The following is a 15,209-nucleotide window of genomic DNA, read 5'->3' on the forward strand; positions in this document are numbered from 1 at the left end:
CAGTCATGTACACCCTGTGAACATTTTTTTCATCAAAGCATTTTTGGTGGGAAAAAAAAAAGAGATAAAGAAGTAAAATACTGGCCCTGTGATGAGGTGGCGACTTGTCCAGGGTGTACCTCGCCTTCCACCCGATTGTAGCTGAGATAGGTGCCAGCGCCCCCCGCGACCCCAAAAGGGAATAAGCGGTAGAAAATGGATGGATGGAAGTAAAATACAGCACTATGTCATCAGTTTCTGGTTTATTAAATTGTATAACAGTGCAAAATATTGCTCATTTGTAGTGGTCTTTCTTGAACTATGTAGGAAAAAAATATGTAAAAATACGTAAAAAAGTTGTTTAAAAATAAACAAGTGATTCAATTCTAAATAAAGATTTCTGCACATAGAAGTAATCATCAACTTAAAGTGCCCTCTTTAGGGATTGTAATAGAGATCCATCTGGATTCATCAACGTCATTCTAAACATTTTTTCACAAACAAATAAATCTTTATCATCAATATTTATGGAACATGTCCACAAAAAAAAAATCTGTCAACACTGAATATTACATTGTTGGATTTGTTTTCACACTTTATGAACTTACATTCATATTTTTTTTAAGTATTATTTGATAAATATATTTATAAGATAAATATATAAATAAATAAATATATTTATAAAGGATTTTTGAATTGTTGCTATTTTTCAATAAATATATTTATAAAGGGTTTTTGAATTGTTGCTATTTTTAAAATATTTTTTAAAAATCTGATGTACCCCTTGGCATACCTTCAAGTACCCCCAGGGGTATGTGTACCCCCATTTGAGAACCACTGGCCTAGACTGTATAAAACTACAAAATAACAAAGAAGGAGGCACCAGTTTTCCACGAGGACCACTTTATTTCCTTTGTTTTCAAAACTGGAGCCTGCAATGCCTCAGACTGGAAGTCTCTCCAGAGAATGGTGAGGACGGCGGAAAAGATTATCAGGACTCCACTTCCTCCTATCCAGGAGATCGCAAAAAAGCCGCTGCCTGACCAGGGCTCAGAAAATCTGCAAAGACTCCTCCCACCACCACCAACGACTGTTTTAACTGCTGGACTCTCCAGGTTCTGTAACAGCTTCTTCCCTCAAGCCGTAAGACTCTTGAACATCATCATTAAATTATCCCCTCAAACCCACCCAAAATGGATTAACTCACTGGAATAAAAAGACAATATAACATACATCCATAAACCTGGATGCATATGCAAAAGTGCAATAAATGTATATGTACAGTAATCTATTTATTTATTTATGCACTTTATTGCTTTTTTTAATCCTGCACCACCAAGAGCTAATGCAACGAAATTTCGTTCTTATTCGTACTGTAAAGTTCAAATTTGAATGACAATAAAAAGGAAGTCTAAATCTAAAACTCCGCTCCAACTCAATCAATCAATCAATCAAACCACTACCATGAATTAATTAATGTAAACCCCCACTTAAACAAGTTGAAAAACTAATTGGGGTGTTACCATTTAGTGGTCAATTGTACGAAATATGTACTGTACTGTGCAATCTACTAATAATAGTTTCAATCAATCAATCAATCAAAACCACAACGTGTCACCACTTTCACTCTTAGCGCCTTCAAAATAAGAGCTCAAGGCATATACTGTATAACAGTTTATAACAGGAAATTAACATCATAGAGAGGCAAGTCCATAAAAATAGGTGATTTTTTTATTTTTATCGAACAACAAACATACATTTATAATTCACTCAACAGTCAAGGCACTTTCAACAACAAGGAAAGAAAACAAAAGCACATATGTGGTCCTCTCCAAGGTTTCTCATAGTCATCATGGTCGACGTCCCACTGGGGTGATTTTTTTCCTTGCCCTTATGTGGGCCCTACCGAGGATGTCGTTGTGGTTTGTGCAGCCCTTTGAGACACTTGTCATTTAGGGCTATATAAATAAACATTGATTGATTGATTGATTGAAATACAGACAGAGTATTAAATATCAATAAATAATAATATCCATCCATCCATTTCCTACCGCTTATTGCCTTTGGGGGCGCTGGTGCTTATCTCAGCTACAATCTGGCGGAAGGCGGGGTACACCCTGGACAAGTCGCCACATCTTTGCAGTAAATACTAATATTAAAAATAAAAAAAAAATTATAAAATTAAATAATAAAAAAAATAAATAAGACAAAAAGGGCGACGTAAATCACTTTAAATGTATTAAGTGGGGCAGCACGGTGGTACAGGGGGTTAGTGCATGTGCCTCTCAATATGAAGGTCCTCAGTAGTCCTGGGTTCAATCCGGGTTCAGGATCTTTCTGTGTGGAATTTGCATGTTCTCCCCGTGACTGCGTGGGTTCTACTCCTGCTCCCTCCCACCTCAAAGACATGCACCTGGGGATAGGCCCCTCCCACCTCAAAGACATGCACCTGGGGATTGGCCCCTCCCACTCTCAAAGACATGCACCTGGGGATAGGCCCCTCCCACCTCCAAAGACATGCACCTGGGGATAGGCCCCTCCCACTCTCAAAGACATGCACCTGGGGATAGGCCGCTCCCACCTCCAAAGACATGCACCTGGGGATAGGCCCCTCCCACCTCAAAGACATGCACCTGGGGATAGGCCCCTCCCACCTCAAAGACATGCACCTGGGGATAGGCCCCTCCCACTCTCAAAGACATGCACCTGGGGATAGACCCCTGCCACCTCCAAAGACATGCACCTGGGGATAGGCCCCTCCCACCTCCAAAGACATGCACCTGGGGATAGGTTGATTGGCAACACTAAATGGTCCCTAGTGTGTGAATGTTGTCTGTCTCTCTGTGTTGGCCCTGTGATGAGGTGGCGACTTGTCCAGGGTGTACCCCGCCTTTCCTTCCACCTGAATGCAGCTGAGATAGGCTCCAGTACCCCCCGCAACCCTCAAAAGGGACAAGCGGTAGAAAATGGATGGATGGATGTATTAAGTGGTGAGAGTGTCCGCCCTGAGATGGGCAGGTTGTTAGTTCAAACCCCAGCCGAGTCATACCAAAGACTATAAAAATGGGAGCCATGACCTCCCTGCTTGTCACTCAGCATCAAGGCTCGGAATTGGGGGTTAAATCACCAGAAATGATTCCCGGGCGTGGCCACTGCTGCTGCTCACTGCTCCCCTCACCTCCCAGGGGGTGAACAAGGGTGATGGGTCAAATGCAGAGAATAATTAGGCCACACCTACTGTGTGTGTGACAATCATTGCTACTTTAACTTTAACTTTAACAAAGATATCAAATGCAGCTGAGATAGGCTCCAGCACCCCCCGCGACCACAAAAGGGACAAGTGGTAGAAAATGGATGGATGGATCAATTTAAGGGGTTTTGTACTATTGATCATTCTCCCACCATGTCAAACATAAAAACATGTTAAGAGCCGAGGCTTATGTACATAACATGCAGCCAGTTGTTGTCTTCTCATGTGCTTATTGTTGATTGAGGGGTTTTGCTGGTCTCAAACTGAGCCCCCCTCCTCATAGGAGTTTAGTTTGGGATCTGCTTTTTTCCCTCCTCCTTCTTCCATGTTGACCCTGTTCACCTCCCACCCTCTTCCTGTTCTGTTTATACTTTGTGTCTCTTCTTCAACAGCTTTGTACCAAAAAGGAACATTTTCTGTCCTTTTTAAGTGCACTGACAACCAAGTTCTAGTCCACTCCGGAATGCCAATCCTGATCAGCGTTCTCCAGCAGAGATGTTCCCCAGCACAGGTGTCCTCCAGCAGAGATGTTCTCTAGCAGAGATGTTCTTCAGCAGAGATATTCCCTAGCAGAGATGTTCTTCAGTAGTGATGTTCCCAAGCAGAGATGTTATTCAGCAGTGATGTTCTCTAGCAGAGAAATTCCTGAGCAGAGATATTCCCTAGCAGAGATGTTCTCCAGCAGAGATGTTCTCCGGCAGAGATATTCCTTAGCAGAGATGTTCTCCAGTAGTGATGTTCCCAAGCAGAGATGTTCTTCAGCAGAGATGTTCTCCAGCAGATATGTTCTCCAGCAGATATGTTCTCCAGCAGACATGTTCCCCAGTAGCGATATTTCACAGCAAAGATGTTCTCCAGCAGAGATATTCCCTAGCGGAGATGTTTTCTAGCAGAGATGTTCTCCAGCTGATATGTTCTCTAGCAGAGATGTTCTCCAGCAGAGATGTTCTCCAGCAGAGGTGTTCTCCAGCAGAGATGTTCTCCAGCAGAGGTGTTCTCCAGCAGAGATGTTCTCCAGCAGAGGTGTTCTCCAGCAGAGGTGTTCTCCAGCAGAGGTGTTCTCCAGCTGAGATGTTCTCCAGCAGAGATGTTCTCCAGCACAGGTGTTCTCCAGCACAGGTGTTCTCCAGCAGAGATGTTCTCCAGCAGAGATGTTCTCCAGCACAGGTGTTCTCCAGCACAGGTGTTCTCCAGCAGAGATGTTCTCCAGCAGAGGTGTTCTCCAGCAGAGATGTTCTCCAGCAGAGGTGTTCTCCAGCTGAGATGTTCTCCAGCAGAGGTGTTCTCCAGCACAGGTGTTCTCCAGCAGAGATGTTCTCCAGCAGAGATGTTCTCCAGCACAGGTGTTCTCTAGCACAGGTGTTCTCCAGCACAGGTGTTCTCCAGCAGAGATGTTCTCCAGCAGAGGTGTTCTCCAGCAGAGATGTTCTCCAGCAGAGGTGTTCTCCAGCTGAGATGTTCTCCAGCAGAGGTGTTCTCCAGCACAGGTGTTCTCCAGCAGAGATGTTCTCCAGCAGAGATGTTCTCCAGCACAGGTGTTCTCCAGCACAGGTGTTCTCCAGCAGAGATGTTCTCCAGCAGAGGTGTTCTCCAGCAGAGATGTTCTCCAGCAGAGATGTTCTCTAACAGAGATGTTCTCCAGCAGAGGTGTTCTCCAGCTGAGATGTTCTCCAGCAGAGGTGTTCTCCAGCACAGGTGTTCTCCAGCAGAGATGTTCTCTAGCAGAGATGTTCTCCAGCACAGGTGTTCTCCAGCACAGGTGTTCTCCAGCAGAGATGTTCTCCAGCAGAGGTGTTCTCCAGCAGAGATGTTCTCCAGCAGAGATGTTCTCTAACAGAGGTGTTCTCCAGCAGAGGTGTTCTCCAGCAGAGGTGTTTTCCAGCAGAGGTGTTCTCCAGCAGAGGTGTTCTCCAGCTGAGATGTTCTCCAGCAGAGGTGTTCTCCAGCACAGGTGTTCTCCAGCAGAGATGTTCTCCAGCAGAGGTGTTCTCCAGCAGAGATGTTCTCCAGCAGAGATGTTCTCTAACAGAGGTGTTCTCCAGCAGAGGTGTTTTCCAGCAGAGGTGTTCTCCAGCAGAGGTGTTCTCCAGCAGAGGTGTTCTCCAGCTGAGATGTTCTCCAGCTGAGATGTTCTCCAGCAGAGGTGTTCTCCAGCACAGGTGTTCTCCAGCAGAGATGTTCTCCAGCAGAGATGTTCTCCAGCACAGGTGTTCTCCAGCAGAGATGTTCTCCAAGTCAGAGGAGCATGAGGAGAGGTAACGTAGATCAGCATGTTGTTCTGGTGTTCTTTGTCACATTGCTGGCATGTGATGAGTCTGAGGGCAAGTGAAGGTCAGCATGTGATCATGAGGAGCAGCTAGATTGGAACCATGTGAGACCTGCAGAGTCTTTGAGGACATGCTGGTCTTCAAGTCCAGCAAACAGACAAAATATTACACTTTTATATCTTTTTGTTGAAAAACCTTGCATATTTTCTGTTTGCCATACAGAACTTTGTTTTTTTTTTCGGACAAACAGGACATAAAACAAACAAACCCCCCAAATAATAAGTACTTATAATAAAGAGAGAGGTCTGATGTTGAGCTAGAGATTGAAGTAAAAACAGTTAAAAATAATTTAGGACTTATTTGAACACTTTAATGGGTGGGACTTTTTTGGATTCCTGAGAATGTTAGCAGGGATTTTTTTTTAAACTGTCATTAGCTAAAAAATAATAATGCATCAAAATCCATGTTGTTGTGAATGATTGACTTATTTAAAGCTCACATCAAATATTACACTTTGAAATATTTTGGGGGGAAATGTGTTGCAAATTTTGTGGGGCGGTATAGCTCGGTTGGTAGAGTGGCCGTGCCAGCAACTTTAGGGTTGCAGGTTTGATTCCCGCTTCAGCCATCCTAGTCACTGCCGTTGTGTCCTTGGGCAAGACACTTTACCCACCTTCTCCCAGTGCCACCCACACTGGTTTAAATGTAATTTAGATATTGGGTTTCACTATGTAAAGTGCTTTGAGTCACTAGAGAAAAGCGCTATATAAATATAATTCACTTTACTTGTGGTTTTGCCTTAAAAACAGGGTTTTCTTTAACAAAAATGGCATTAAGCATAAAAAATATAATAACTTTATATCGACATATAGATCTGAAGTTGATCTTGAGAGCTTTAAGTGTTACAAAAACATATATATACATATTTTTAACATTTTTTGACTGAGACCCAACCGGGTCTCTGGGACCAAACCTGAGGGGAGATCTGAAGGTTAAACAAGTCCATACATTGTAATGCTTTGGAAAATATTACGGTGACCCCCGCGTGATATAAAGTTTACGTGTATCGGTCAGAGTGCATTTCAACCATGTGCCTGATGTGGGAGGAATTCCAAGTTGACTCTTCAAGTTGTGTCACCTCACCCAGAGCAGGTGTTTATTTACAGGTGGGGACGGCCGAGGTCAACAAAATACAACATGGATTCTTATTCAACGTTTTTGGGCTTTTATTTTTTACACAACTTTAAGCGGCATTTGTCTGCAATGTTTTAGAGCAGTGGTCCCCAACCACCGGGCCGTGACGCATTTGCAACCGGGCCGCACAGAGACATTCCATAATTTATATCCATCCATCCATCTTCTTCCGCTTATCCGAGGTCGGGTCGCGGGGGCAGCAGCCTAAGCAGGGAAACCCAGCCGGGAGACATAGTCTTCCCAACGTGTCCTGGGTCTTCCCCGTGGCCTCCTACCAGTTAAACGTGCCCTAAACACCTCCCTAGGGAGGCGTTCGGGTGGCATCCTGACCAGATGCCCGAACCACCTCATCTGGCTCCTCTCCATGTGAAGGAGCAGCGGCTTTACTTTGAGTTCCTCCCGGATGGCAGAGCTTCTCACCCTATCTCTAAGGGAGAGACCTGGAAACTCATTTGGGCTGCTTGTACCCGTGATCTTATCCTTTCGGTCATGACCCAAAGCTCATGACCATAGGTGAGGATGGGAATGTAGATCGACCGGTAAATTGAGAGCTTTGCCTTCCGGCTCAGCTCCTTCTTCACCACAACGGATCGGTACAACGTCCGCATTACTGAAGACGCCGCACCGATCCGCCTGTCCATCTCACGATCCACTCTTCCCCCACTCGTGAACAAGACTCCTAGGTACTTGAACTCCTCCACTTGGGGCAGGGTGTCCTCCCCAACCCGGAGACGGCATTCCACCCTTTTCCGGGCGAGAACCATGGACTCGGACTTGGAGGTGCTGATTCTCATTCCGGTCGCTTCACACTCGACCGGAATGAGAATCATAATTTACAATACCATAATTTACCATAATTTATAACCGACCGCATTTTCTCCTACTTAACTTTGACCAGTCCCAGCAGACACACCAATAAACTTGTTCATCGATGCATCAGAAAACTCCTGATAGGAAGTCGCTGTTTGCTATATTTGTTACATCTTTCTTACATGGGACAATGCACGTGAATAAACATATAAAATGTAAAGGTGCCAAATGGTAGCCAAAAGCCAGGTTGCATCTGCAGTCCGCGACAGGTTGATGACCTAAAATCAGGGCACATCAGGAACAAAGTGACCATAGGAGTTATAGTGCATAAGGCAGAATGGTTGCATATAATAATTGTGCTGAATGAAAACAAATACACATCTGCTTTGGCCGAGCAAGTTAAAGTGCTGCTATTATTGCACATTGTCCAATTACATCAGTAGTTAGCAATAACGGACGTATTTACGCATGCAAAATTGGACCAAAAAGCTAACATTAGTGTATCTACGCATGAAATATTGCACAAAATATGAATACATAACTTTTAGAATGGAAATAGTAATCCACAGATATAGCTATTGGAGCTAATGTGTGACGTCTGGGTGGCATGGTGGCGGGTGTTTGCATTCTCGTGGTGCAGCGGAGATGGAACACAGCGTAAAAGTAGGAATGAGGATTTATTTGTGACGACAAAAACAAACTAATAACAAAAACACTTGCATAAGGCACTATAGACAAACCAGCAGAACTTAGCATAGGAGCTAGAAAGAACAGAAAGTGCAAGTATCTAAACTAGGGACAAGGAAATAAACAAAATAGCCTGGAAGCTAATTGAATAAGAAAAGTACTTTAGCACAATGCGGGAATGAGACGTCATCTGTTGCGTGAGGCAAACTATAGTCCGAGAACGAAAGGCAAACAAAGACAGGCAGAAATCATCAGGGGCAGGTGCACGTGATCAAAAACCAGAAACAGGTGACACTAAAGATAGATAGATAGATAGATAGATTGTACTTTATTGATTCCTTCAGGAAAATTAAAATTCCAGCAGCAGTGTACAGAGTTGAGATCAATTTAAAGAAAAAAGTAAAAAGTAAATAATGGGGGTTTAAAAGGAAACAAAATAGAGAAATATTACAAAAAAAATTAAAACAATGGGAATAACAATATAACAGTAAAATAAGAATATAACAAGACAAAGTAACTAAATGCGTAACTAGGCAACCGAAACAAACCAGGAAGTGCAACCAGGAACTAAAGATGTCAAATACAAAACAGGCTGTAATAACAAAACAGAAACAAAACCAGATTATGTCATGGTCCAAGACTTGGACCATGACTTAATGTCAAGTATTTCTGGCTTTCTTACACTGTATACCCATGCTGGTGTCCTTCAATGTGATGTATCACCTCACCTGTAACCCAATCCAACCCACTTTGTTTAAACAACAAAATGTTTCCAAAGGGCTGCACAACAATATTAAAAACAACATTCAAATACTATCCTGAGCTCCACCAATGACTGAATAAAAACAAAAAATAAAAATAAATACATATAAAAACAATATAAATTAAATATGATTAAAAGAGATTTTAAGGGTGAAACCAATTAAAACAGTAAATAGAAAATCAACATTTTAAAACACAGAGGACCACACAACTCACGTAGTGTTAAAAACTAGAGAATAAAAATGGGTCTTAAAACGAGACTTAAAACACTCCACTGTGGGAGCAGTTCCAATATGGAGGGGCAGAGTGTTCTAGAGCTTAGGACCGACCACAGAGAAGGTCCTGTCTCCCCTGGTTTTAAGACAACACATACTGAAGCCCAAACTTAGCCTCCTACTCCCAAACATGAGCAAAAAGCAGTCAGTAGTCCTAAATTCAATCCCGATCTTTCTTTGTGAAGTTTGCATGCTCTCCCCGTGACTGTGTGGGTTCTCTCCGGGTACTCCGGCTTCTTCCCACCTCCAAAGACATGCACCTGGGGATAGGCCCCTCCCACCTCCAAAGACATGCACCTGGGGATAGGCCCCTCCCACCTCCAAAGACATGCACCTGGGGGTAGGCCCCTCCCACCTCCCAAGACATACACCTGGGAATACGCTCCTCCCACCTCCAAAAACATGCACCTGGGGATAGGCCCCTCCCACCTCCCAAGACATGCACCTGGGGATAGGCTCCTCCCACCTCCCAAGACATGCACCTGGGGATAGGCCCCTCCCACCTCCCAAGACATGCACCTGGGGATAGGCCCCTCCCACCTCCCAAGACATGCACCTGGGGATAGGCTCCTCCCACCTCCCAAGACATGCACCTGGGGATAGGCTCCTCCCACCTCCCAAGACATGCACCTGGGGATAGGCCCCTCCCACTTCTCAAGACATGCACCTGGGGATAGGCCCCTCCCACCTCCCAAGACATGCACCTGGGGATAGGCCCCTCCCACCTCCCAAGACATACACCTGGGAATAGGCTCCTCCCACCTCCAAAAACATGCACCTGGGGATAGGCCCCTCCCACCTCCCAAGACATACACCTGGGGATAGGCCCCTCCCACCTCCAAAGACATGCACCTGGGGATAGGCCCCTCCCACCTCCAAAGACATGCACCTGGGGATAGGCTCCTCCCACCTCCCAAGACATACACCTGGGGATAGGCTCCTCCCACCTCCCAAGACATGCACCTGGGGATAGGCCCCTTCCACCTCCAAAGACATGCACCTGGGGATAGGCCCCTCCCACCTCCAAAGACATGCACCTGGGGATAGGCCCCTCCCACCTCCAAAGACATGCACCTGGGGATAGGCCCCTTCCACCTCCAAAGACACGTACCTGGGGATAGGCCCCTCCCACCTCCAAAGACATGCACCTGGGGATAAGCCCCTCCCACCTCCAAAGACATGCACCTGATAGGTTGATAGTCAACACTAAATGGTCCCTAGTGTGTGAATGTTGTCTGTCTATCTGTGTTGGCCCTGTGATGAGGTGGCGACTTGTCCAGGGTGTACACCGCCTTCTGCCCGATTGTAGCTGAGATAGGCACCAGTTACCCCAAAGGGAATAAGTGGTAGAAATGGATGGATGAATGGACATATACATGCATTTGGTCAGGAAAAAACACAAACTGTCATTGCTCAAAAAATAATAATGAATTACTGTATTTCCTTGAATATATACTGCAGGGTCAAACTCGCTTCCCAAAATAATTAGCGCATGCTTCGTATTACCGCCTGGTCAAACTCGTGACGTCACGAGTGACACTTCCCCTGTTATCATTTTTAAAATGGAAGAGGCTGATTTCAATACCGGTAATTTGAAATCGCATAAAGGGAAGAAGATTAAGAGCTATTTAGTGGGATTTAAGGTCCAAGCTTACATCACACTCAAATTTTTACCGCATGCATTTGGTAAGTGCCGAAGTGAGAAGAGCTTTTAAAATAATTAACGCATGCTTACTTTTACCGCATGCCTTTGGTAAGCGCAGGAGTGAGAAGAGGTTTTAAATTAATTAGCGCCCCCGCGGCAATTCAAGGTAATACGGTAATATCTTTTTTTTTGTATACCGGAAATACCTAAGGTTTACTCTGCAAAAGTAACACTCAAAACACCACTGTGATTAATAATAATAATAATAACTAAAAACTAACATTTTATGTATATGTATGTATATATATATATATATATATATATATATATATATATATATATATATATATATATATATGAATGGATGGATGGATGGATGGAAGTGTGTGTCTGTCTATATATAAGTATGCATATACTTTTGCCGAAGAAACCTCGGAGATTTCCGGTAAAACATTTTTTTTTTGCAAGCCACACTTTAGCGAGTGAGCAGCAGCGTAAAAGAGGAGGAGACAGTCCGCAGAGCCACAAAAAGGCAGCAGCATGCAAGTCCAGCAGCGTAACTAACTCTGGAGCTCAACACCGACTCTCTCGCTCTCTCCGTGACCGACGACAAGCCAAGCAAAACGGGGGAGCTCTCCTTCCACCGCCCGGCAGTCCTCCATGGCTATGTGCAACGGAGACAGCAAGGTCAGTGACATAACTAGCAGTATTTTAATCATAACTAGCAGTATTTTAATCATAACTAGCAGTATTTTAATCGTAACTAGCAGTAGTTTGATCACACATTCAGCAGCGTGTTTAAAGTTGAGTAACATTAGAGCACAGGCGCAGGAATGTTGTTCTGTTGCCGCTTAACGTGTGCGCTAAATCATAGCCATGTTGTCTACTTTTCACTCAGGCTAATGTGTATTTAACACAAATGTCCACCAATAGTGTGATTTATGTTGTACCTGACACTCTGGATGGAATCACCGCGTGGGTTTAGCATAGCCCGCTAACTTAGCCTGCTAGCATGCTAACAGTCCTTACACTATGTCTTATATTGCTAACTTAGCCTGCTAGCATGCTAACAGTCATTACAGTATATCTTATATTGCTAACTTAGCCTGCTAGCATGCTAACAGTGCTTACACTATATCTTATATTGCTAACTTAGCCTGCTAGCATGCTAACAGTCATTTCACTATATCTTATATTGCTAACTTAGCCTGCTAGCATGCTAACAGTGCTTACACTATATCTTATATTGCTAACTTAGCCTGCTAGCATGCTAACAGTCCTTACAGTATATCTTACATTGCTAACTTAGCCTGCTAGCATGCTAACAGTCCTTACACTATATCTTATATTGCTAACTTAGCCTGCTAGCATGCTAACAGTCCTTACACTATGTCTTATATTGCTAACTTAGCCTGCTAGCATGCTAACAGTCCTTACACTATATCTTATATTGCTAACTTAGCCTGCTAGCATGCTAACAGTCCTTACACTATATCTTATATTGCTAACTTAGCCTGCTAGCATGCTAACAGTCCTTACACTATATCTTATATTGCTAACTTAGCCTGCTAGCATGCTAACAGTCATTACACTATGTCTTATATTGCTAACTTAGCCTGCTAGCATGCTAACAGTCATTACAGTATATCTTATATTGCTAACTTAGCCTGCTAGCATGCTAACAGTCCTTACAGTACATCTTACATTGCTAACTTAGCCTGCTAGCATGATAACAGTGCTTACACTATATCTTATATTGCTACCTTAGCCTGCTAGCATGCTAACAGTCCTTACACTATATCTTATATTACTAACTTAGCCTGCTAGCATGCTAACAGTCATTACAGTATATCTTATATTGCTAACTTAGCCTGCTAGCATGCTAACAGTCCTTACACTATATCTTATATTGCTAACTTAGCCTGCTAGCATGCTAGCATGCTAACAGTGCTTACACTATATCTTATATTGCTAACTTAGCCTGCTAGCATGCTAACAGTCCTTACACTATATCTTATATTGCTAACTTAGCCTGCTAGCATGCTAACAGTCCTTACACTATATCTTATATTGCTAACTTAGCCTGCTAACAATCATTACAATATATCTTATATTGCTAACTTAGCCTGCTAGCATGCTAACAGTGCTTACACTATAGCTTATATTGCTAACTTAGCCTGCTAGCATGCTAACAGTGCTTACACTATATCTTATATTGCTAACTTAGCCTGCTAGCATGCTAACAGTCATTACAGTATATCTTATATTGACACACTGCTAACTTAGCATGCTAACAGACTGGCTATCTCTTTTATTTCCTGTTAGTCTGTGTCTCAAACTGTAAGTAAAATTCACTTTTTTTATCAACGTCACCAGGTGTGATAGTTTGTTTCCACAAATGTAATACCATTGTTCCCGGTGACCAAGTGTGTTATTAGTCATAGTGGTGTTCTAGAGTTACTTTTGCTTAGGAAACCTTGTGGATTCCCGGTATAAAATAAATAAATAAATAATTAGAATTTGGGTTTTTCCTATAAGCCAAACTTAGGAAAACACTTGCTCAAGGCACCATAACAAAGAGTGTGAGAGTCCAGTCCATAGTGGATCTAACATAATAGTGTGAGAGTCCAGTCCGTAGTGGATCTAGCATAATAGAGAGTCCAGTCCATAGTGGATCTAACATAATAGTGAGAGTCCAGTCCATAGTGGATCTAACATAATAGTGTGAGAGTCCAGTCCGTAGTGGATCTAACATAATAGTGTGAGAGTCCAGTCCGTAGTGGATCTAACATAATAGTGTGAGAGTCCAGTCCATAGTGGATCTAACATAATGTGAAAGTCCAGTCCATAGTGGATCTAACATGATACTGTGAGAGTTCAGTCCGTAGTGGATCTAACATAATAGTGTGAGAGTTTAGTCCATAGTGGATCTTACATAATAGTGTGAGAGTTTAGTCCATAGTGGATCTAACATAATAATGTGAGAATCCAGTCCGTACTGGATCTAACAAAATAGTGTGAGATTCCAGTCCGTAGTGGATTTAACATAATAGTGTGAGTCCAGTGCATAGTGGATCTAACATAATAGTGTGATAGTCCAGTCCGTAGTGGATCTAACATAGTGAGAGTCCAGTCCGTAGTGGATCTAACATAATAGTGAGAGTCCAGTCCGTAGTGGATCTAACATAATAGTGAGAGTCCAGTCCATAGTGGATTTAACATAATGTGGGAGTCCAGTCCATAGTGGATCTAACATAATAGTGTGAGAGTTTAGTCCATAGTGGATCTAGCATTATAGTGAGAGTTCAGTCCATATTGGATCTAGTTAATAGTGTGAGAGTCAAGTCCAGAGTGGATCTAACATAATAGTCAGAGTCCAGTCCATATTGGGGCCAGCAGTAGATCATCTTGAGTGGAGACAGGTCCACAGCACAGAGACGTCCCCAACTGATGCACAGATGAGCGGTTGACCCTGGGTCCCGACTTTGGACAGCTAGCGCATCAAGAGAGGGGGGCAGAGCAGCAAAGAAACGGCAGATCAACTGGTCTAAAAAGGGGGTCTTTTTAGAGGCTAGGCTCCATTTGTACTGGGAAGTCGGGTATTTTAAGTAAGAATTTCAACCTCCGAGGTCGAGGATTTCCTCCTGGGAAATTAGGAGCGTTCTCACCGCCCCGAGTTTGCCTCAAAGATGGCTGCTCAGAGTGTAAACAATAATACACATTCTGCATCGCTTACAATAGCAACTGAGTTTCCTCTTCATCCTCCGTGTGTGAAAGTCGCAGAAAGAGTATTTTTCCGCAAGTTGATTATATTCAGACAAGGCGAGCACAAAAATATCTCTGGTGTTTGTGGCCGTCTCCATTTCCAACATTGTAAGTGGAAGAAGGGACATCATTCCCAGCTCCGACTTCCAACTTTCCCAGGCAAATGGAACGCACCACGAGGACCAGGGAGCTGGTATCTAGAAGGGTGTGTGCGCACCGAGGACCTACGGCAATAAGCGCTTGTGGGAGCATTATTTGATGACCTACCATGCCTGTCAGAATGTGCTACCCATCTTAATATAAGTGTTTTACTTTTGTAGCTGTATGTAGAAATGGGACTTGGTTGCATCAGCTTTGTGCTTTTTTTTTTTAATGTCTTTTATGTCCTTTGTGATCTTTGACGTTCCCCTCCTTTTTTTTCATGTTTTTGTAATTTGTTGTGGACGTTTTATATGAGCTCTGCCGAGACATAATTTCCCCATTGTGGGACAAACAAAGTATATCCTGTCCTATTCTAATGCAAATAAGTAAAAATATTTAGCTATTCTACGTCCAAATGGGTGTTTCGAAACATA

At 43.3% G+C, this 15,209-nt stretch overlaps 1 protein-coding gene across 2 annotated transcripts in view; it reads left to right on the plus strand.

Moving 5' to 3' along the window:
• Positions 1-11,316: 11,316 nt before the first annotated feature.
• Positions 11,317-15,209, plus strand: part of gmps (guanine monophosphate synthase) — a 43,604-nt gene continuing 39,711 nt past the window's right edge. For both annotated transcript variants that reach the window (XR_009809342.1, XM_061919318.1), the window contains exon 1: positions 11,317-11,556. Coding sequence is in view for 1 of the 2 variants with exons in the window: in XM_061919318.1 (XP_061775302.1) it covers positions 11,530-11,556 (27 nt within the window). In the remaining variant the exon portion in view is untranslated. The remainder of the gene's footprint in view (positions 11,557-15,209) is intronic.

This window comes from Nerophis ophidion, linkage group LG13 (assembly GCF_033978795.1).
Source record: "Nerophis ophidion isolate RoL-2023_Sa linkage group LG13, RoL_Noph_v1.0, whole genome shotgun sequence".
NCBI classification, from domain to species: Eukaryota; Metazoa; Chordata; class Actinopteri; order Syngnathiformes; family Syngnathidae; genus Nerophis; species Nerophis ophidion.